The sequence below is a fragment of the Mesoplodon densirostris genome, chromosome 1 (genome assembly GCF_025265405.1).
Source record: "Mesoplodon densirostris isolate mMesDen1 chromosome 1, mMesDen1 primary haplotype, whole genome shotgun sequence".
NCBI classification, from domain to species: Eukaryota; Metazoa; Chordata; class Mammalia; order Artiodactyla; family Ziphiidae; genus Mesoplodon; species Mesoplodon densirostris.
In genome coordinates, this window is record NC_082661.1 from 27204941 (window position 1) to 27226159 (window position 21219).

Genomic DNA, 21219 nt, shown 5'->3' on the forward strand with positions numbered 1-21219 from the left:
CTTAGTTCCCCAACCAGGGGTGGAACCCACGTACCCTGCATTGGAAGCGCGGAGTCTTAACCACTGGACCGCCAGGGAAGTCCCTCCCCTCTTATTCTTTTTGCACTGAGCTCAGAGCGACTAGTTGAGATTTTCTTATTAAAATTCTTCATTGCTTAAAGGCTGTTATTTAAAAACTGAACTATCAGCTCCTGATGACAAGGACCATGGCTTATATATGACTTACACTTTCTGTGCCCCTGACAAAGTCTTCAGGTACAACTGGTCTTCAATTTATTTACTCACTCTTGAACCTTCCCTTAATGCTCTTAATTTCTAATGATATAACCATCCTTGAAATATTCCTCAATCTTCTTCTTTAACTATGGAAACTAGAACTAAATTTAATATTTTCCTAAAAGTTTAACCAGGGCACCTTATAAAGGAAAAGAAAACCCACCATTTTTACATCTCCTAGCTTATCTTTTAAAAATTATCAAACTTGGGCTTCCCTGGTGGCGCAGTGGTTGAGAGTCCGCCTGCCGATGCAGGGGACACGGGTTCGTGCCCCGGTCCAGGAAGATCCCACATGCCACGGAGTGGCTAGGCCCATGAGCCATGGCCACTGAGCCTGCGCATCCGGAGCCTGTGCTCCGTGGCGGGAGAGGCCACAACGGTGAGAGGCCCGCACACCGCAAAAAAAAAAAAAAAAAAAAATCAAACTCTTTTCTTGATCCGGTTAAGATTTACTGCAGATGGTCATTATTTTATCACACATTAGGGTAAACTGAGGTCAAAAAATGATTACCTGTTTTCTTCATTCAACTGCACATTAAAGAGAAGAAAAAAAAACAACTTTGATTTAAAAGACCAATTACCTCAAGAGCACTCCTACCAAATTTGATTTGGCAATATTTTGGCATGATTAGCATGAGTTCAGTAGGAGCTCTGTTTAATGAGCAAACATGGTGAAAAGTCCAAAAGGTGCTATGCAGGTCAGAAGGAAGATGTTTTCCCTGAGGCCCTTGGCCAACTGTTATTTCTGAAGCCTTTCTTGCCCATCAGCCAGGCTTTCAGACTGCTTCTCAGTTCCATTTCTGGCCACTAGGTGGCACCAGACTCAGTTAAGAGAAAAACTGCTTAACTAGTCTTTAGATGATTTTGCTGTGAACCTTTAATCAATACTTTGTCAAAATAATTCACTAATTTTTATCTAAAATACGGTGGAGTTTTGCCTTTTATTCTTTCTTGTGGTATGGGCTGTGGGGAAGAGCAGGTTAAGACATGTGTAACTCATTCTTTCACCTCCTGCCCACTGTCTTCTGGTCAGCTGTTGTTTTAGCAGCACTTCTCTGTGCCTCAACAGCCGCTGGCAGCTTCAGGGAGACTTCTGGACTTTGCATTGTCAGACCCTTCTGCAAGCTTGAATGGATCTGTGATTATATCCTGTCAAAAGATAAACCAAAATGAAAGGAAAAGTTAAAGATGTTTCAAAAGACCCAAACACTAACATTTCAGTTGGACTTAGGTTGATTTACCTAGAAGGAGGATAAAACTTTACAATTCTGGGCTTCCCTGGTGGTGCAGAGGTTAAGAGTCCGCCTGCCGACGCAGGGGACACGGGTTCGTGCCCCAGTCCGGGAAGATCCCACATGCCGCGGAGCAGCTGGGCCACTGAGCCTGAGCGTCTGGAGCCTGTGCTCCGCAGCAGGAGAGGCCACAACAGTGAGAGGCCCGCGTACCGCAAAAAAAAAAAAAAAAATTTTACAATTCTGTGAGGTCCTGGGAGTAGCATCAGTCACTAACTTATAAAAGTAGCTGTCTTTTCCTGACGTTTCTAATCAAGTTATCACTACTTTCAAGGTAAACTTCATTTACAGCTTTGGAAAGGTGTTCCCTTTGGGGCCAAGAGAGTTGATTCTGCTTTGTTTCATTTTATGGGATTCCCATTTGTTTGTGCCTTTTACCTTTTTGGAACTGAGCTACTGAAATGCTGAAACTTCTTCCTTTCCCTTACTCTAATCTCTAGAAACGTGTGCAAGAGAAGGAGGTAAGTCCCAGATACCAGGACCCTCATTAGCAGTTGCTGATGTTCAGATGTTGAGATTGCCAACCACAACCAGCAAGATTTCAGGGCAGAGTAAGTGGAATTTTCAAAAGATAAGACGGCAATCTTTATTTTTCCTCCTTTCATCTTCAAATGAGATACCTCCACCAGCAGTGCCAACGGGGTCAGAGAAAAAACAGGCAAAAAGGTTGGAATTCAAGGGTATGAACAAGCCACCTTAAATAATGAAAGTGAATTCATTAAACATGAATTTACACTCTTATTATTTATTGGTGGTCACTGCAAATAGAAGGGTGTACAAGTGATATATCACTTCCAAATGCATGCTTTCAGCCCAAAAAGCTCTCAAGACTTGAAATAAATAAAAGGTGGGACACCTTGACAAGCAGTCCTTTCCAGCACCAACATCTTGTGCTTCTATGAACAGTATAGCTACGGAGAGGTAGTGCAGCATACTGGTTAAGAATGTCAGTTCTAGAATCAGACGTGGGTTCAGAGTCACTGCTTTCTAGCTGTGTGACCTTGGATTAGCAAATTAATCTCTCTGAGCCTGTTTCTTCATCTGTAAAATGAAGATAAGGGGTATTGTGAAGAGTAAATGACGTGGTGCCTTCACATATTAACTGTTCGGTAAAGGCTAGGTCCTCTATACTATTACTGCTGTTGTCATGTGATTACAACCACGACTGTTAACTGGAGCAAGACAGTACATAGCACACCTCCTATTTGCATCATTTCAGATGCTGCAGTGTTTTAATAACATAATTCTTTTAAATAGCAAAATACATTTTTCTTCTCAGAATTAAAAAAGGAGGAGGAAGAGAAGAAGAAAAAAGAAAAGCTTTCTCAAAAACAGTCATTATCGAGTCAACCCTCAGTAACAAGCAGTACTTTCATTCCTCTATTGCAGTAACTGATAGGAAGACAAAAATACAAGCCATTCCCTACATGCCGCCTGCTTACGGTACTCAGGAATCTATCATTAAGGTCCTCCATAAAAAAGATAAGAATGTCCTCCCCCGAGAGCACAAGGTTATATTTCTAGGACACACAGTTGTTTCATTCTTTAAATCTTCCTTCAGTGTCAATTATTCCCATTTCAGAAACGTGGAGCTGATGGCAAGACAATGGCACAACCATAGGCTGAAAGAAATACGCTAGGACAGATGGGAGATTGTTATGATAAACCAGTTCAAACATGTAGAATGTTGCATTCCAGCCTGAGGTCAGGAACGCTCCTGCACGTGAGGTGCTGCTAGCTAGGAGAGCTATGCTAGTAGAAAATCATCTCCTGCAGAAGCAAACTCACTTAACTACAGTTTCCCAGCCAGAGTGCAGTGGAAGTGCTTTGGCTGGGGAAAAGACTTCCTTTACTTGTAACTAATTTTCTGACAGCTTTTAGAGCCAGGATTCAGGAAACCAGGTACAGGAGAATTAGAATGATGAAAATATTTCAAGATAAACATTGATTCTGACCAGCAAGATTTTGTTATCAGTGAAATACCAAGAATTTCAAAAGACCAATAACACATTCATGAAATGTAATGGCCTGAAAAGTCAGAATTCTTGTTTTTTCTACTTTCCCCCCAAAAGTTACCTCCTTAGAAACACAGAAGGGTTGACAATAGCAGAGTTCTCAAGAACTGAATAAAGCAAAGAAAGAAAATCGCTCTTTACCTCTAGAGGTGGCTTCTACACAGCTTGGACTTGATTCATGCTGGTAATAGTGGCCAAACAAGAACATACCAGGCTTTTTTGGCCCCAGGATTCTTGTCTCCAATTCCTCAACTACAAATTTACCATTTTGGAGAGTGATCTGGCTTGCAGGATCTCAGTTCCCCAACCAGTGATTGAACCTGGGTCACAGCAGTGAAAGCCTGGAATCCTAACCACTAGGCCACTAGGGAATTCCCAATAAGCTTTACTCTTAAAGTGAGAGAGTGGCATGGACATATATACACTACCAAATGTAAAATAGATAGCTAGTGGGAAGTAGCCACATAGCACAGGGAGATCAGCTCGGTGCTTTGTGACCACCTAGAGGGGTGGGATAGGGAGGGTGGGAGGGAGACACAAGAGGGAGGAGATATGGGGATATATGTATATGTATAGCTGATTCACTTTGTTATACAGCAGAAACTAACACACCATTGTAAAGCAATTATACTCCAATAAAGATGTTAAAAAAAAAAAAAAGACTACTTGGGAATTCCCTGGAGGTCCACTGGTTAGGACTCGGCACTTTCACTGCCAGGGCCCCGGCTTCAGTCCCTGGTTGGGGAACTTAAGATCCCACAAGCCGCCCAGTGTGGCCAAAAAAAAAAAAAAAAAAAAAGACTGCTTGTGAGGTAACAAAATGGGGGGGAGGAAAAGGCACAAGAGTTACTTGTGTATCAATATGTGCCCCACGTATCCAAAATTTCTATGAAATATAAACAACAGAAAGTAAAATTCATGGAGAAAAGATTACAGAAATTCTGAGCTCAGGAGAAAGGGTTTATGAGAGAATGATAAAAGAATCCTGCAAAGATGGTCAGAACTCAAATACGTAGAACACGGTTCCAAGGGACCAAGAATATTAACAAATACAAGTCCATAACCATAACCACCTCTATTTCTTGAGTATGTATTATTTGCCAGGCATTGGCCAACATTTACATGTATCATTCCATTTGATTCTCACAACCTGAGGAAAAAAGGGATTATTACCTCCCCATTACACATGAGGAAACTGAGGGTTTAGGGAGGTTAGGTAAGGTATTCAAGATCACACACAAGTGGCAGAGCCAAGATTTGAACCTAGTCTATCTGACTCCAAGACCTGTGTACTTAAACCCCATGCTGTGCCACCACCCTGCCCCAGCAAGATCAGTAGCTTATTTCCCTGAGCTTCCAACATCCAGTGCCTTGAGGTGCATCACTGTAATGACTTTGGTGAATGTTAGAAGTTCTATCAGAGGAGCTTCCCTGGTGGTGCAGTGGTTAAGAATCCACTTGCCAATGCAGGGGACACGGATTCAAGCCCTGGTCCAGGAAGATCCCACATGCCACGGAGCAACTACGCCCGTGTGCAACAACTACTGAGCCTGCGCTCTAGAGCCCGCGAGCCACAACTACTGAAGCCCGCGTGCCTAGAGCCCATACTCTGCAACAAGAGAATCCACTGCAATGAGAAGCCTGAGCACCGCAACGAAGAGTAGCCCCCACTCACCTCAACTAGAGAAAGCACGGGTGCAGCAACGAAGACCCAACAGAACCAAAAATAAATAAATAAAATAAATTTAAAAAAAAATTTTTTTTAAAAGGAAGTTCTATCAGACAAAAGAGACTTGAAATCCATCACTAAGCCTGTTCTAAATAATAAAATACTATAAAAGAATGAATGGACTAATAAAATAATTATGCTAGCATGAATGGGGAAAAGGTAAAAGTAAATAAGAGGAAGAGAGATGCTAATATCTGTTAAAACTACCTATCTGCCTTCCTCACAGGGAAGTTGTGAGAGATGACCTGAGATAAATTGTGATAAAATGCTTTAAAAAATGCTACACCAGTATTTCAGTTACTAGAATAATTCTAAATATGAATCTAAGACATTTTAGAAAATATTCATTTTCAAATATGCTGGAATACTGGCTCAAATATACATTTAAGAAATTAGATATGATAGAAATTAGCATTCCAAAACAGCAGAGAAATGAATTAATAGGAAAATTTGACTAGTTAATATTCAGAAAAATAGCGACACTCTACCTGAATATTTATGTTAAAATAAATTCAAAGGACTTCCCTGGTGGTCCAGTGGTAAAGAATCCACCTTCCAACGCAGGGGATACAGGTTAGATCCCTGGTCAGGGAACTAAGACCCCACATGCCGTGGGGCAACTAAGCCCACGTACCTCAACTAGAGAACCCGTGTGCTGCAAACTACAGAGCCCACATGCTCTGGAGCCTGTGCGCCACAACTAGAGAGAGAAAACCCACACGTCACAACTAGAGAGAAAAAACCCAAACGCCACAACTAGAGAGGAGCCAGCACGCCATAACGAAGAGCACAGGTGCTGCAAGGAATATCCCGTGTATCGCATCTAAGACCTGAGACAGCCAAAAATAAAAAGTAAATAAATTAATTAATTTTAAAAAAGGAAAGGAAAAGAGGAATTTAGCATTTTAAAAAAATAAATTCCAGATGGAGTAAAAATTTAAATGTGAAAAACAAACCATGGAAGTACTAGAAGAATCTTCAATGACCTTGGATTAAGTAATAGATTCTTAGCGATGATACCCAAAGCACAAGCAAAGAAAAACTAACTGGACTTCATCAAAATTAAAACCTTTTATGTATCAAAAGACACTATCAAGAGAATAAAAAGATAACATACAGAATGGGAGACGTTTTTGCAAATCATGTACGTGATAAGGGTCTAGTATACAGAATATATAAAGAACTCTTACAACTCTGCAACAAAAAGACAAATTACCCAATTTAAAAACAGGCAAAGGACAAGACATTTCTCCAGAGAAAATATACAGGTGGTCAAGAAATTATACAGCCAACAAGCACATGAGAAGATGCTTAACATCATTAGCCATTAGGGAAATGCAAATCAAAACCACAGTGAGGGGCTTCCCTGGTGGCGCAGTGGTTGAGAGTCCGCCTGCCGATGCAGGGAACACGGGTTCGTGCCCCGGTCTGGGAAGATCCCACATGCCGCGGAGCGGCTAGGCCCGTGAGCCATGGCCGCTGAGCCTGCGCGTCCGGAGCCTGTGCTCCGCAACGGGAGAGGCCACAACAGTGAGAGGCCCGCGTACCGAAAAAAAAAAAAAAAAAAAAAAAAACCACAATGAGGTACCACTTCACACTAAGATGGCTACAATCAAAACAGAACAGAAAATAACAAGTGTTGGCAAGGATGTAGAGAAACTGGAACCCTTGTACACTGCTGGTAGGAATGTAAAATGGTGCAGCCACTGTAAAACACAGTTTGGTGGCTTTCCAAAAAGTTAAATGGAGAATTACCATATGACCCAACAATTCCACTCCTAGATATAGACCCAAAAGAATTGAAAATAACTACTCAAACAAGTACATGAAGCACATACACAGGCATGTTCACAGCAACACTACTCACAATAGCCAAAAAGTGGAAACAACCTGAATGTCTATCAACTAATAAATGGATAAAAAAAAAATGAGGTCTATCCTCATTTTTAGTCCCTAATACAAGGGACTACTGTTCAGCCATAAAAAGGAATGAAATACTGCTATATGGCTAAACCTTGAAAACATTATATTAAGTAAAAGAAGCCAGACAAAAAAGGCCACATAGTGTATGACTCCACTTACATGAAATATCCAGAATAAGCAAATCCAGAGACAGAAAGCAGATTAGTTATTGCCAGGGGTGGGAGAGGGGGAGATTGGGGAATTAGGGCTTAATGGGCATGGGATTTCTTTTGCAGGTGATGAAAGTTTTCTGGCACTAGACAGCGGTAATAGTTGCACAACCTTATAAATATACTAAAAGCTGCTAAATTGTACACGTTAAAATGGTTAAAATAATGAATTTTATGTTACATGAATTTTATCTCATTTTTAAAAAGTACTAAAAGAAAATATAAATTTATAATGTTCACATAGATCATTGTGAACTTCCTATAATAATTCCTTTAACCATTTTCTATTAGAGTGATATTCATTTTTTAATTGCTCTATAAGAGATTGTCCATTATATTTTGCAAATATTTTCTCTCATTTATCTTTTTAGTTGCTTTTTTTCCTGAATAGATGTTTTCAATTTTTATGTAGTCATTTCCTTTATGGTTTCTTTCTCTTTTTTTTTAAGCTTCTTTTTTCTTTTAATTTATTAAAAGAAAAAAAGTGAGCAGGGGCTACTCTTCGTTGCGGTGCTCAGGCTTCTCATTGCGGTGGCTTCTCTTGCTGCGGAGCACGGGCTCTAGGCGCACGGGCTTCAGTAGTTGTAGCTTGCGGGCTCTAGAGCACAGGCTCAGTAGTTGTGGTGCACAGGCTTAGCTGCTCCACGGCATGTGGGATCTCCCCGGACCAGGGCTCGAACCCATGTCCCCTGCATTGGAAGGCGGATTCTTAACCACTGTGCCACCAGGGAAGCCCAGGAAAATGAAGTTATGAAGGTAAATCATTTTATAGGTACAAAAATGCTAGAAATAAGTTATGGTGGCCAACTAAAAGAACAATGCTTTGTTTCTTGCTTTAGCAGTCTGTGGTGACCATAACGATTTTTTAAATAGTTCTCTGTTTGAGGTTAGGGAATTGAAAGCCGAGCAAACCTTTGCTTCAAAAGCAGTATAGCCTCCACATGTCGGCAACTTCTCTCCAATTGGCCTGATCAGAAAATCTTGGGCAAATCGTGAATTCTTCAGGATAGCTGCTGTTTCTTCGTCCACTTCAACAGTTTCATCTTTCTGAAGGGTAGCATGAAAAACACATTCTTAGAGATGCCACTTTTGTCTCAATAGAAGAAAAACACCCTGAAGTTCTACTAATGAGCAATATCTCAAGATAAAGAGACTATACCTTTTGACATAAGTATTTTCTCATGTTCAGACCTTGCTGCTAGCTTCATGCTTATTTCCACATGGAATTGACCAGTGTCGTTATCAGTTTTCCTTTGGTGACAGTGCAAAAAAAAGGGCACTCGTGGCTTCAGTGTCTAGTCTCTGCTCAGAGGCAAATGTAGAAAACCACTGCTCTCTGAGTTTCACCTTATTCATTGCTAAAATGAGGGCTTTGGACTAGTGGCTTTTAAAGTGTATTTCCTTGAGTCCCAGGGTGCCTGGGAGGTGTGTAAAGGGTCTACGCCTTGGGAACCAGGAGCGAACACAGGAGATTCTGAGCTGTCCAATCCCTGCTCCTATCAGATAAACTCTGCTTGTATCCCTTCAGATACTGGGGTTATATAAAGCAATGATGGACACATAGTAAGTATTGATCTTTTAAATAAAATTTTGCTGAAAAAGATAATTCTGGGGGGGTTAGAGAGTGGGCAAAATGGCTAAAGTGGATCAAAAGATACAAACTCTCAGTTATAAAATAAATAACTCATGAGGATATAATGTACAGCATAGTGACTTTAGTTAATAATAGTGTATTATATATTTGAAAGTTGCTGAGAAAGTAAATCTTAAAAGTTCTCGGGCCTCCCTGGTGGCGCAAGTGGTTGAGAGTCCGCCTGCCGATGCAGGGGATACGGGTTCGTGCCCCGGTCTGGGAGGATCCCATATGCCGCGGAGCGGCTGGGCCCGTGAGCCATGGCCGCTGAGCCTGCGCGTCCGGAGCCTGCGCGTCCGGAGCCTGTGCTCCACAACGGGGGAGGCCGCAACAGTGAGAGGCCCGCATACCGCAAAAAAAAAAAAAAAAAAAAAAAAAAAAAGTTCTCATCACAAGAAAAAACAATTTGTAAATATGTATGGTAATGGACATTAACTAGACTTACTGTGGTGATCATTTTGCAATACATACAAGTATTAAATCATTATGTTGTATACCTGAAACTAATATAATGTTATATGTCAATTATATCTCAATAAAAAATAATTCTGCTATTAGAAATGTTGTTTTGAAAGCCAGTAGACCAGAGTAATGATTTCAAAGGCCCTTCCCACTCTGATCCTGTGAATCTAATGAAGCAGGCAAGTGGCAGTGTATCAGTGAAAAAGCATTAATGGCTCTGCTGCACCAGGGCGTATTTTAGAAATCTGAAAATGCTATCTAGACAAAAAAATCAGATGAAGGAAACAGTAAAGTTCTTCCACCTTTGGAGCAAATAATGACTGTATCTTCTATTTACTGAGTTCCCAGTACCAATGTTTTGCTATATTATTGCTAATATTTATAGAAATTCTGCCATGTAGGTATTATTATCCCTACTTTTACAGTGGAGCAACTTGCATCTCTAACAATTTTGGTGGCACATTCAAGTTTACCTGAGTAATCAATAAATAACAGAGCCAGAATTTGAAACCAGGTATCTAACTCCAAAGCCTGTATGTCTCTGTTTTGAGAAAACAAAACCTACTCTAAAAAGAGTAGTAGAAATGTCAATGTCATCATTAAACACTAACAATCCTTAATTCCACAATACAATTAAACAACTGAAATACTGTTATGCAGTCCTCTCCTATTTTTCCATCCTCTTTCTCTATAATTCCATTAATCTGATGCCTGAATGACGTTTCTCATAGAAAAGTTTTTTAGATGTCACAATGGTATTTGGTTATGTAGGAGAATATTTTATTCTTAGGAGATGCATGCTGAACTATTTAAAGGTAAAATGTCATGATATCTGCAACTTACTTTTCAATGGTTCAGCAAAAATGTATATACGTATATGTATATGTGTGTGTATATATATAGACAAACACACATACACCAAGGCCAGAAAAGTGAGAAGCAATGCAAGGTTAAGAAAAGGTTCCTGGAGCAAAGGAAAGAATAGAAAGAATGCTGGAAGTCACGGAAATCTTATTTACCTTAAATGTGAAATTTGCATCAAATATTAGTTCCTTCTCGTGTCCTGTGATTCCTCAATTGTAAATAACTTGGCATCTTTTGGTTGGTCCCGTCTTAGGGAGTTTGAAAAGGAGAAAGGTTGCAGAAACAAAACGGCAATCACCTAAAAACAGAATATACCCATGGTTCATCTCCAGCACTCCAACGGCTATTGGTTTGCTCAGCAGATGAAGACTTAATATTATAAAGACGATTTCTTCTTTGCATGCCATCAATTATCTTTATGGGCACATCACTCTATTTACTGAATAACTTCAAAGTGCTTTATTAAATGCCAAACTTTGGGAGGTTGCCATTAAACAGGAGACAAGATGGAGATTTCCAGATGACACAAAGTCTCCTTCAATGAGACTCACTCAGGAGACACTTGATAATCACCAAATTTGAACCATTCAGGGTGCAGTTATAACAGTCCCTACTGCTGTTTCTTACCGATCATGTTTTCTAGTTCCTTGTTTTGAACTGTAATAAAATTGGCAGTGACCAAACGTGGAGGGCAGAACCCAATTTTTTGGGCAAGGATAGCAAGGTCCTTCCAGTACAAAGCACCACCCAGGCACTCACCTAAAAAAAAGAAAAATCACAGATCAACGAATACAACTAGGTATTAAGGGAATTATTCTTCTGTATAACTGATTAGGCTATGGTATTACTTAAGGCATAGGTTCTAGAAAAATAGGAGAAGGACCTGAGTGTCCCCCAAGGTATAGAAAGTTATGGTTGAAACCAGATATGCTAGCTAATGGTCTCTGGGAATCACTGTTCAGGACAGTCACTAATATATTGGTTCTATCAATCATAATATTCATGTATGTATTAGGTCACATACCGAAAAGCACTGTTATGTAAAAAAACATACAAGAAAAATTCCAAAACTGCCTCTTAGTTCCAGATTAATCTCATAATGATCTGCTATTAGAACAGTAATTACTATTAATGTTCATAAGGCATTTTACAGTTTTTAAATTTATTACATCAACAAATTAGAAATAATCTAAATCATCACCAATAGAGAAATGGTCAAATAAATTATGGTACAGCTGTACAATACAGTTGTATAATACAAACATTTAAAAAAAAATTTTAAGTTTTAGGCTTAGGAAATATGCTAAATAAAATTAGAATACTAAATTCTATAGGCAGCATACTCCCAATATTATTATACACACCCACAGGAAAAAAAAAACCCTAAAAGTGTGTATACTAAGCTATTAAAAGAAGTTATTACTGGGTTATGTGCTTAGTAGTAACTTTTTCTTTTTGTATTTTCCAACTTTTTTTTTTTTTTTGGCTGCGCCACATGGCTTTCGGGATCTTAGTTCCCCGACCAGAAATTGAACCCGGGCCCGCTGCAGAGTCCTAACCACTGGACCACCAGGGAATTCCCTATTTTCCAACTTTTTAACAATATCCATTTCTTCTTGTATAATAAGAAAAAAGTTAACATAATTTATTTTAAAAGTTAAGAACTTTTGATTTCATAACCAGACTGACCAAACACAAGCATTTATCTCCTCAACGTCCAGAGACTCCATGAAAATGACAGTAAAGGAATCGACAACACAATAATGATGAGAACACGGGGAATTAAGGAGGCATCAACTCTGGAGCAGTTGCCATCATTTCCACACTAGAGCTTTTTTTCTTTTTTTTTTCCACACTAGAGCTTTTAAGAATTTCTCACATTCATTATCCCATTTAATCTTCATAACAGCCCTATAAGGCAGATTGAATTATTACCTACATTTTACAGTACGGAACACACGACTCAAAGAGATTAAATTGTCCAAGGTCATACCAGATTTGTGTCAGAGGAGGAACAGAACCTAAGCCTCCTGAACTAATCCCATGTTCCCACATCACACAGCCTCATCCTGGATATTAGCAGGATGGAACTCTGTACTTGGACGAGTATCTGCCTCAAAACAAAATAAAACACAAAAACCTACCCCTTAAAACTTTGTGTGTCCTGACTTCTTCTGGCAATTCAAGGCTAGCATAGACGTCACTGAAATATAGCTCCCCACCGTGCTGAAGCAGCAGAATTAATCCAAACAAGGTTAAAGATTACATTAGTCCCAGATAGCAAAGAAAGGAATGAGGGGCTAAAATCAAGTTTTAAAAAAACAACAGAAGTTCTTGAGCTGACCCTTTTTGGACAAATAACTGCTAGCTGCCTCCCTAGTTATAATCATAGCCAACTGCCAAGATTTTTTTCAGTGCCTCACTCAACAGGTAATAAAATAACTTTCCAAGCTTAACCAATCTGAAGCAAAAGCAACCCCAGGTTGTTACAGAACTAACAGAAGTAAATAGTATTCATAAACTCTTCTCCTTTAAAAATTATATAACTTTGGTAATGTTGTTATTTATTTTTATAATAACACATTATCTTTTTAAAACATTGTCCTTAAAATCTCAGGCATATGAGTGGTCAGGAATTTTAAGATTTTATTCAGCTAATTTCAAGAGCATGGACATCTAGATTCTATAGTAATGTCTCTACCTTCTACACATACACCCTGCTGAAAACAGTGAGCTGGTCTATACAATGGCCTACTCATTAAGACATTGTTAAATCATTTCTACATAGATATTCTTATTTGATCTCTAAAACAGCCCTATAAACCAAGAATCTCATAATCTTCTATCTTCTGTCATGAAGAGATACATCTCATGATACATATAGAGGGTGTGGAGCTCCTGCAAGTTTTCCTTTAAGAGAGTAGTTAATGGAAAAGATCCATCTTCCTTAACTTCCCAAAGATCTGGAGCCCTGATGGATACAAAATAAGGATCCCTGAGAAACGCTGTCCATGCTAGGAAAGTATATACAAAATAACCTTAGTAGTCAGTCCAAAGGTCCCCGCAGCTCTGCAGATGCTATTCTAGGATTATGTACAGCAGCAAGCAGGAGAAAAAGCAGCCAAGAAAGCAAATTTTAACATATTCAATCACAATCATGACTCTCAGATTTATCACCTTTTGAAATCTAGAGGAAGACAAATTCATATCTAGGGTATTCCTGTCACTCCCACATTTTGCCACTCTTTCTAATTTAATGGAGAAATGGAGAGTTTGAGCTCTCAGCTCAAGGGGACAGAACAGGACATATCCCATGTGCTCTCACTGATGTTCAAAGACCACTGGTCTCCCTCTTCCCCTCACCTTTAACACTTGATATACCTCCTGCAGCACTTGCTGTTTATCAGGTACAAGGTTAATGACACAATTGGATCTAAAAAAGAATAGACAGAATGTCAAGCACATCTGCAGACTACTTAGACACCTTCAAATCCTTTTAGTCCCTAAAGGTGGTTCCCACCATTTTCTCAAAGCTACACTATTCTTCCCACCTCCCTCCTCTCTTCCCCACACTCAACTTTGTCCCAAGATAAGGGAGATGGACAGAGTGTTTGAAATCTCAATAAACTGTTAGCAAGTTTGAGTGTGCAGAAAAAATTCTGAGGCATGCTTCTTATTTGTTTCTGCCCTGATGTTGATCATGCAACAAAATGACCTGGGACCAGATGCCTACTGCACAAGGCATTTCTTATGCCACATGTAAATAGGCTAAGTTCCTCAAAGGCAGCTTTATTAAGGCATGATTTGATAATTCAGAGGAAAAACAGCAACACAGAATCCTATAATTTGCCATGAAAATAATACTGAAGATAACATATTGTATAAGCAGACTCATTGGTCTTGCTGGTCTTTTGGGCTCATTCGTAAACCACGGTTAAGTTTAAAATACATTCTCAGGACTTCCCTGGTGGTACAGTGGTTAAGAATCCGCCTGCCAGTGCAGGGGACACAGGTTTGATCCCTGGTCTGGGAAGATCCCACATGCCATGGAGCAACTAAGCCTGTGCGCCACAACTACTGAGCCTGTGCTCTAGAGCCCACATGCCACAACTACTGAAGCCCGAGCCCCTAGAGCCCGTGCTCTGCAACAAGAGAAGCCACCGCAGTGAGAAGCCAGCGCACCACAATGAAGAGTAGCCTCTGCTCGACACAACTATAGAAAGCCCGTGCACAGCAGCGAAGACCCAACGCAGCCAAAAATAATAATAATAATAAAATACGTTCTCTCTCAGGCTAGTGTGTTCTGTGGCTGGTGGACTACAAGTGCCCCAGGCCAGCTCCATCCCTTTATTAAGTTATGCTAAGTTTAGTTTAACCCCCCAAATAAGAATCCACTCAGCAAAAAGTGGTGACATTCGTGTGTTCAATAGGAAATGGGCTATATTCACAATAGTAAGGACACAGACCTACATAACAATATCATAACTCTCATTCTTGATTCCAGCCTCTCCTAACTTCTCTATATAGCCATGAATAAAAGTCACATTGGGTGCCTGGAAGCCATATTTTTCCATGTGATATTCAATGTACTTGTTAGCCACTTCTACCTAAAGGAAGAAAAAAAAACAGATTTGATAATCAACATTTTTTTTTCTTTTTTTTTTTTTTGCGGTATGCGGGCCTCTCACTGTTGTGGCCTCTCCCATTGTGGAGCACAGACTCCGGATGCGCAGGCTCAGCGGCCACGGCTCACGGGCCCAGCCGCTCCGCAGCATATGGGATCCTCCCGGACGGGGGCACGAACCCGTATCCCCTGCATTGGCAGGCGGACTCCCAACCACTGCGCCACCAGGGAGGCCCCCGATAATCAACATTTTTGAATGCACTAATTTTTTCCTAAAGTTTCCTATTACTAATGGAATATACTGCCCCCAGAATGTTTTAGGTATGTAAACAAGGTTCATCTGGGCATGCAGGATATACTACAGAGTGGGACAACTCAATGGGGCATAAACCCCCTGTTTGATACATGGGTTTTATTTGAATAAACTCTTCATTCAGTAAGAAAATCTTTCAGGATAGATGGTAGAAAGAAGGAAAAGATCAAACTCCATTCAGTCATCATGATATTCATAAATCAGATCAAACCTTTGACTCTGTTCTCCCAGAGAAGCCCCTAATTGTCAAAGTTCTCGGTTCCCAGGTCAGGAAGCAGTAGTGGTACAAGCGAGCACTGCATTTAGCACCCTTCTTAAATTATCCTTGAAGAGTCACAAGGAAACAACTTTATCTCTAAAAGAATGCTTTTCAGAATTTTTTCCTCCTTGTACTTGAAATAATTGCCTCACCTGACCTTCTGTCATGTCTATTCCAGTGACATGTCCCTTCTCACCAACCAGCTAAGTGCATAGCAGTCTCGGCCACTTCCACTCCCCAGGTCCAAAATCCAGCAGTTTTCCAGACACTCAGGGATGACCAGACCACAGCCATAATATCTGGGAAATAGAAAATATATACACATTTTTTCCCTCTAGAGACGAGAAGATGTGGAACCATTAAATCTTATAAATCCTTCCTCCTTCCCTCCCTCCTTTCCTTCCTTCCATCATTCATTCAATTTCTCTTTAGATGTTTGGTCTCCCTCACTACACCGGAAGCTCCATGAAGGCTGGGACTCTATCCACTTTGTTTACCATTGAATTGATGGGCACTGTACCAGGTACTAAGACAAATAAACCAACTAAAATATTTGTTAGGCATTAACTGAGCATATTATGCAGGTCCAGGACTTGCTAGTTATTGAAGAAGAAAGGTAAGACAAGAATTCTGTCCCTTAAGTGTATTTAACGAGGGAGATAAAACACAGACACAGAAAACATTTTCCATGATTTATTTACAAACTGAGTGGCACAGGAAGTAAGTGTTATAGTGGTTTGGGGAAGTGGTGCCCAAGGATTAAAGAAGGCTTCACAAAGTAGGTGGGACATCAGTGAGGTGTTGGGTAGGTAGGATTTGGAAGGTAGAAAGGAAGGGGGGGCTTCCTTAGTGGCACAGTGGTTCAGAATCCGCCTGCCACAGGGGACATGGGTTCAAGCCCTGGTCTGGGAAGATCCCACATGCCGCGGAGCAACTGAGCCCACGTGCCACAACTACTGAAGCCCGCACAGCTAGAGACCGTGCTCCGCAACAAGAGAAGCCACCGCAGTGAGAAACCCTCACACAACGAAGAGTAGCCCCCGCTGGCCACAACTAGAGAAAGCCCTCGCGTAGGGATGAAGACCCAATGCAGTCAAAAATAAATAAATTAATTATTTTTTAAAAAAGGAAGAAAGCAAGCAGGGGGAAGGCATTCCAGATTGACAACTTCATGCCGGGCAGGCAGAAATCATCTTGGCAGTGTTGATGGCAGGAGGAAGGGAAAGGTCTGGCTAGAGTAGTATAGTGCATCAGAGGGAGCCAAGGTTGGTTAGGAAGGGAGGGCCAACCTGGACAGGCTTGAATGTCAGGTCCAAGGAGTGTGAATGTATCCTGTGAGTAAAGGGGGAATGTGTGTGGGTCACTGGAAGTTCTTCAACAGAGCAGTAAGAGGATCGATCAGTGCTGTGCTTTACCAGTTTTATAATAGATAAGGCAAGCCCCATGAATTGGAGGAGGCGGGTTAATTCCCTAGTGACCTGGCATCACTATATTTTGAGAAAGATGCTGTCTGGGGTCTTCATGGAGGCAGCACAGGGCACTTTACCTCAAGGATACTTCCTCATTTACATTCTGCAGGGCTTCCCGGATGTGCTTAGGGACTGGCCTGGCTGCAGTGCCACACGCATTGGTCTGGAGGTCTGCTGATTTCTTCAGCACCTGCCCGTAGTAGGTCTGACCCAGGGGCCAAGGGTGGGGTGAGGGGTAAGGAAAGAAGAGTTGGAGCTGGTGTCCTCAGGGTGGAGGCGCCCATACGCCCCACCAACCCCCCTCCAACCCCCCCAGACCTGGCCAGCCTTTTCTCGCTACAAAGCTCTAAGCCCGGACTTGGCCCTGCCCCACCCCAGGGATCCTGGCGGGCCAGGCCGGGCCTCCAAAGGCCTAAAGTTCCCACTCAGCTGAGGCTCCACCGCAGCCATAGGCCCTACTGCGGGCACCTGCACGTCCCTCCGGATCTCAACGTCGCGGGTGGTAGCCACTGCCGGGAGGGAGAAAAGGCAGCTTAAAGGCGAGGGCGCTGAGCCCGCATGGGGGAGGGGAGCCCCGGGACTGAGGGGTGGTCTAGGGGCGGGCGGCAGGCGGAAGCGCAGGGGGTGGTGATGGTGGGCGGTGGGGGGAGCAGGGTTAGGGGCAGAGGGCCTGCCCCGGGGGCGGACGGGAAGGCGAGGGACCACACTCACTGTCTCCTCGGCCTCCGGACTGCAAGACTTGGGTCCTCAGCAGCCGGCTCTCTAGGCCCAGCGCTCCAGAAGCCCAGCGCTCCCGAGGCCCCGCCCCCGGGCAGGAACCCACCTGCGCAGTCCGACCACGAGTCCTCACCTCGCGCTCCGGCCCTAGTGTGCCCAAAGTCATCTTGGCTGTCTTTGGTCTTTCCAACCAGGAAGAGGCTCTTACTATCAAGGACCTTCCTTTATTGCTCCACTGTGATTTTCATTTTATAACGCTCGTATGAACACCCACGTATATACTGATTTTTGCCCCCTTTGGGAATGAATTCACCTTTCCTCAGTCTACTTTCTAAAGTCAGGTGTATTGAGATAGAATTTACATTCAGTAAAATTCACCTTTCTTTATAAAGTGTACAGTTCTGTGAATTCTAACAAGGTATATACATCACCGCAATCAAGACTCTTACCCAAAAAGTTTCTTCCTGCTCCTTTGCATAGTAAATCTCCCCACCCCAGCTTCTAAACAACCATAGATCTGTTCTCCCTCCTTTCCCAGAATGTCATAGTGATGGAATCATATCAATGATTCCATATCAATCAATCTCAGTCTATTTCGAATTGTATTTAGGAAAGCAACTTTGCTAAGTTCATTTTTAACCTCTAGTATTTTTTTGGTCAATTCACTTGTTTTCTAAGTATTGTCATTTCATCTTGCAGAAAAAAAAATTTAATTTAATTAATTTCTACACTCCTACACTTGAATACCTTATTTCCTTTTGTGGTTATAACAAGAATTTCTATTCATTAGGATAGTAAGGCCATATGGGGTTTCAACTGAAAGGATATCTGAATGGAAGATTTACTAAATTATACTCATTTTTCAATCTCATCTGACAATAATAATCTTCCCAGATGTCAATCAGTTGTTGTTAAATGTTAAGAGGAAGGTGTTATATTTTTATATTTTTAACAAATTAAACCCATGGAAATGATCCTTGTTGGAATATTTTATAGGTTAGAATATCTCTATTAAGTGTGTAAAAATACATTTTTATAGATATCTGGTTTTTGGCAATTGTTTAATGGTGAAAACACTCCAAAATATTAGTTTTCAAAACACTCTCTCCATAAAATTAGTTCCTTCAGAAAAGTTGTCACTTTCTCACTCATTGTTAAAATGGTAACTTTATCTTGAAAGGACAGATTAGTGGGAGGTTAAGGAAAAGGCTCTATCATTTTCTACTTGCTCACTTGTGCTTGTTTTATTATATTATCTTCAATTTGTGGTTATTCACAAGAATCATTTGATAAGCCTTAAATCCACTTAACCACACACAGATAAACTGCAGTAAAACAAACCACCATCAACTTACATTTAGTTATTCCCAGTTTTCCTCAGGTATCTAGTGTGCAGGGCTGATTCTGGACCAGACTGCTTGTGACCATCATTCATTCTGATTGGTCAGTGCTTCAGCCACAGAATTTTTTGTTTTTAATATCACCCCTGCTAAATGATAGGTATGCTATGTAGGCCAAGTCAGATATCTCATATCAAGCCATATTTTAAACATTAGCACAAAGCTAATTTTCTCTTTCTAAGATAAAAAATAAATATACACAGATATTTTCTTCCCTTACCTCAAAGGATGGCCTTGTGAATACCTCCACACATCCCACCTTGGAAGTTACTGGTCTGACAATTCCAGGATGGTCCAGAAAGGCAGATTTTTGGTTCAGTACACAAAACCATCTTTCAAGTAGAGCATTCCAAAATGGCCACCACCACTAAGTAAAGGATTCTCCAAACATTAGAAGTATTTAAGCAGAAGCTAGATGACCAACTGGTTACTTACCAGAGATGAAGTAGCAGGGGTAAATGGATTGGATTCAATTACTTCCTTTTCTTTTTTATGATGCTAAATACTAGAAATGACAGGAAGCACCCTTGTTTCTATTTATAAGAAAAGTAACAGATAATAGCACGCTAGACTAGTAGTCAGAAGACCTACCATCAAGTTCAGTGACGTTGGGTAAGTCATTTAATCTCCCTGGCTATGTTTTTCATCTGTAAAACATGGGGCTAGAATTTAATCACTTGTGAGGCCCCATACAGCTCTAATATTCTGGGGTTCTATTATTCTTTCTTCTAAAACATACTTTTAGAGAGACTTTTTTTTTTTAAGTTTAATTAGAAATAGACGTTGAACTTTTTCAGATGCCTTTTTGGTGTATATTACAGTGATGTATGATTTTATTGTTTTTTATTAATGTAATGTGTTCTGCAGCTGTTATATGAACTTTGTAACTCTAGAATTATTTTAGCAGTTCTTCCAAATATTTCTCTATTCAATTTTCTGAGATTTTATTAGGATTTTTGCATCCATGTTCATAAATAAGAATCTCCTAAATGTCTTTATATTATCTTGCTTTTTATTTTTTTTAATGAAAATTACATTTACTTCAGCAAAGAAACTGGGTATCTTCCAATCATTTTCTATACTTTGGGAGTATATGGAAATGATTTGTTATTTGATACTTTGGAAAAGTCTCAGGACAGCCATCACAAGCTGACACACAAGCTGACATCACAGTCATCACAAGATGACATTTTAATTGGTTATTTCTGACAATTTATGGATTATTTCTCATAACCAGTCTGGACATATTCTCTTTTTTTTTTTTTTTTTTTTTTTTGTGGTACGTGGGCCTCTCACTGTTGTGGCCTCTCCCGTTGCGGAGCACAGGCTGCGGACGCGCAGGCTCAGCGGCCATGGCTCACGGGCCCAGCCGCTCCACGGCATGTGGGATCTTCCCGGACCGGGGCACGAACCCGTGTCCCCTGCATCGGCAGGCGGACTCTCAACCACTGCGCCACCAGGGAAGCCCCATATTCTCTTTTAAATGTCAGTTTTATCATATTATATCATTATAAGGAGCCAGATATTTTGATACTAGTAATTAAATTTTTAGCATCAAGCTGACAGATCTCTCTTTTCAAATCTAATTGATTTATCTTATATATCTCCTATTCAATTATAAATATACTAATTTGTACTTTTACAATTGAGCTGACATTTTACCAATTTAATCTGTAAGAACCAATTAATGGTTTCAAATATTTTTCTAATTTTTGTCATTCATGCTTGGTTTTCTTATTCCACTTTGATTTCTTTTGTTCTCTTTCTAAATTCTAACCACAAACTCCTTAAAAAAAAAAAAGAAAACATTTACTTACGCCTTATCCCTAATACAGATATTTAAAGCATGATTTTTTTCTTTATAGTACTGCTTAGGTATCATCACATAAATTTGCTTGCATAGATTTGAATTTTCATTATTTTGAAATTATCCTCCCACATATCCTCTACAACACAAATGTTATTTTAGAGAAGTATCTTTTGTCGCCATATTAACCTATTTCTATAAGAAACAAACTATCAAAGTATGTATAC

The 21219-nt window shown here is 40.5% G+C and overlaps 1 protein-coding gene across 1 annotated transcript; it reads right to left on the minus strand.

The window, feature by feature from the left end:
• Positions 1 to 1317: 1317 nt before the first annotated feature.
• AS3MT (arsenite methyltransferase) lies at positions 1318 to 17951 on the minus strand. The gene is given in 12 exon segments (XM_060095661.1): positions 1318 to 1425; positions 8357 to 8491; positions 10559 to 10701; positions 11031 to 11162; positions 12548 to 12629; positions 13767 to 13836; positions 14874 to 15010; positions 15752 to 15804; positions 15807 to 15898; positions 17146 to 17273; positions 17537 to 17577; positions 17780 to 17951. Coding segments are annotated over 12 exon segments (1293 nt in total).
• Positions 17952 to 21219: the final 3268 nt, after the last annotated feature.